Source organism: Brassica napus, chromosome A7 (genome assembly GCF_020379485.1).
Source record: "Brassica napus cultivar Da-Ae chromosome A7, Da-Ae, whole genome shotgun sequence".
In the NCBI taxonomy this organism is placed as follows: domain Eukaryota; kingdom Viridiplantae; phylum Streptophyta; class Magnoliopsida; order Brassicales; family Brassicaceae; genus Brassica; species Brassica napus.
In genome coordinates this window covers 14440285-14443382 of record NC_063440.1, presented here as the reverse complement: position 1 = coordinate 14443382, position 3098 = coordinate 14440285, and the positions used below count along the sequence as shown (strand labels likewise).

Below are 3098 nucleotides of genomic sequence, written 5' to 3'. Positions count from 1 at the left end.
CAATTCGCATAGAAATCAAGTTGCCAAATCTGTAGTTTCATAGTAAAGTTACATAAATAATGCTTGGCAGTTAAAACAAAGGTATGGTTTATACTTTCATATCTAACCGATAACCTACCTATGCCGTTATATTATACCGCAGAAGGCTTCGGATTAAAAACAATCATTTAGGTTTAAACGTTAGGCATTTATGCTATAAGTGATCATTTGGCTTAACTCTTTTAAATATAAGGTCGGTCCATCAATAAATAAATTATATAATTGTTAAAAGATTAAAAAATATCAATTCGATCAAATATATAAATTTTATTTTATCATACAATATTTTTTAAATAATTTGTATATATAAACTCATCATCCGCAAAGCGCAAGTCTTATACTAGTATACAAGTAAGACATATATTCTACATATAGCCATGAGCACGGCCTTGATCTTTTTATAAAACCACGCAAACTTGCGTTATTGAGGTTGTAGATCTTGTAGGGAAAGAATTTTCCAGTCACTAGATTACTTTATTCAGCCTTTCGAAATTTAAAGAGCGACTATTTCCTTATTTCCTTTAAACAAGTTCATTCATACAAAGCAACACGAAACAACTTTTACAAGAATTGATGACTGACAAAAAAGATAAACAATCAAATTTCCATTTTGGTCAAGCAAGCTACACAGACGCAGACAGGTAAGATGTAACAAGCGAAAAGGTAAGAGGCTTCTGCTTCTTGTATTCATTGTACCGCAAAAAGAAGTAACCCAAATAATCAAACTCAATTGGAGACATCCTTGCCTGTTCAACCAAAATTGTACAAGTTAAAACAAGCTGAAAATAATATGGTTTTGGTACCAAACGTTATGGTTATATAAATGCACCTGTATGATTGCCCATACCGCCCAGTACAAATGAGACGCTAATTTATACGCATCTGTCTCTATGAAGACCGACTCCACTTCACCAACGCTGACCTGTTTACACAAAGCAGTATATGATTATAGTTTAGCTTTGGCAAGATGCAACAAAGAGAAGGTAACAACCCCATATCCATATATCTAAGCCATGGTTATTTAAATAGAAAAAGTTTACATTTGTGTTTGCATTTACAAAAAAAAAAAAACATTGACTATTTGCTAACTTCAAACCCAAAAAGAAGAAGAAGCAAATGCACAGAAACAACCGTGGAATATGTACGGACACTATTAATCTATTAGGTCCCAGTTTAGGCTTTGAGAATTGTTCAAACCACCTGATATGTTCTTACCTCGTCTGGTTTATCTGGCTGTAAGTAATGCTTGATGAAATGATATTGTTCTTCTTTAGTTGGGTAGCTACACAGAAACCACGAAGAGGAAGTTATGTTCCAATCTTTTAAGAGGAAATTATCATAAACAATAGAACAAGTCGAAATTGAAGTTGGACATACAAGGTGTAATCACAGTCGTATCCTGCATATTCATTGAAGTGATTTCCAATGTCGAAGCCTCTGTAGTTGTACGATCCATACTCGAAATCAATCAAGTACAGTCTCTCTGACCATAGATGTAGCGAATCAAGTTAGAGACTTAAGTGTAATCACAGCTTAAAAGATACAGAAGATGATAACTTAGTCAAACCCAAAAAAAAATCATTGCTACCCATCTCTCGAAGTTCGTTAATATTGTAAACCACCACCACCTACTCACCATTATGATGAATAATTAAATGCAGAGAAGAAGGAACTTTTCTCACCTTCTTCCTCATTTAGCATCAGGTTTCCAGAGAGCAAATCATTATGAGCAAACACCACAGGTGCGTTAAGTAAACCAGTGAATTCCTGTTCAATCGTCAGAATCAGCAAACAAGTCACCCCACATCAAGAACACATAACGCATAGCAGACATAAGAAAAAGATTCATTGAGAGAAAATGTAATACCCTTAGCTCAATAATTTCTTTATACAGTTCTTCAAACGAAATTGTCTCGTAGAGCTTCTGCCTATCAGGTTCCTCGAACGCAAGAGTAGAGGCTGCAAGTAAAGGTACCGAACCAGTATAATTGGTTTGTAAGAGATATAGCCAACACTCTAGAGCAATAGTCAAAAAAAAAAAAAAACCTTTTTCAAAGAACTTCAAGATATCAACCCAGAGCTGAGGTTCTTTGGGACCAGGTATGTTCACTTTATGAAACTTCCCAAGCTCTTTGGCAATTTCAGCAGCAATCTTTGGCTGCCTCATGTCTGGGCCGGCCACAGGAAAAGCGAAATGAGATCCACATAACTTGAATATTAAACACTCTGTAAGAAAGAATATAAAAAAAAAAATGACAACCTGATGGCGCTAAGGTTCTTGCATTGATAAAAGATTGCACCATCCCATTTCCAAATCCACCAAGCAACTTGGCACCAAATCCGGCAGCAGAGAGATACTTGATAGCCTACTGAATCAAATAACCAAAAGGACACGAGATAGAACTTCAAGTGATACAAAAGAAACACATTTAAGATTACCTGTAGCTCTCTCTGACGGTTAATAACATAGTCAGTGTTAGGCCCATAGAGCCGCACCGTTATTGAGGATTCTTTGTCTTCTTTCTTCACAGAAACCTTCAGCACTGCCGTCAAAGCAAAAGGTATGACATTAAGTTTAGATTAGATTCGAGCATTTTCGGGATGAAAAGCTCTCACATAGGTTCGTGATGCCTCCAGACACTCTCTCGACGGAGAAGAGCGAATCGTCAAGCTCTCTCCAATTGCTGAACATATCTTTACATAACTCTCTGTCAAAACACATCAAACGATTCAAGAAAACAATTAAGGAGAAAGACGAAATCTCTCAATGGCTAAACAAATAGGAAAGGAACGAACATGATGCGAGGAATCATGAGGGGGAGAGGCAAAGATGTGTCGACGACAGAGGAAGAATACGGGATCTGGGAGGAGGAGGAGGCGTCGTTGCCGCCACTACTACCTCCTCCTTCACCTTCCAATATCGCCCAGTTATTGTTGTTCTTCGCAGCTCCCATTTTTTTTTTCTCTTCGCTTTGTCTACGGTTAGATTCTTTTTTCAGATCTCAATTTGTGTGATTCTGTTTTCCCTTAATTTTTTTATATTAGGCGTCCTTTTCTAT

General features: G+C 36.7%; 1 protein-coding gene across 1 annotated transcript; it reads right to left on the bottom strand.

The window, feature by feature from the left end:
• Positions 1–531: 531 nt before the first annotated feature.
• Positions 532–3098, bottom strand: LOC106358461 (probable ethanolamine kinase). Its single transcript, XM_013798265.3, has 11 exons — positions 2836–3098; positions 2656–2747; positions 2479–2582; positions 2300–2405; positions 2086–2208; positions 1907–1998; positions 1722–1806; positions 1417–1522; positions 1255–1321; positions 869–961; positions 532–785 (listed from the first exon to the last, which is right to left on the bottom strand). The coding sequence occupies exons 1-11, from the start codon at positions 2991–2993 to the stop codon at positions 663–665; spliced, it is 1149 nt and encodes a 382-aa protein (XP_013653719.1). The 5' UTR covers positions 2994–3098; the 3' UTR covers positions 532–662.

Excerpts from the sequence above, each read along its gene's own strand:
- LOC106358461 (XM_013798265.3), bottom strand. The coding sequence starts at position 2,993 with ATGGGAGCTGCGAAGAACAACAATAACTGGGCGATATTGGAAGGTGAA. Across the intron at positions 1,999-2,085 it reads CTTGAAGTTCTTTGAAAAAG|CCTCTACTCTTGCGTTCGAG; the intron begins GTTTTTTTTTTT and ends CTTTACTTGCAG. Across the intron at positions 1,807-1,906 it reads AAGAAATTATTGAGCTAAGG|GAATTCACTGGTTTACTTAA; the intron begins GTATTACATTTT and ends ACGATTGAACAG.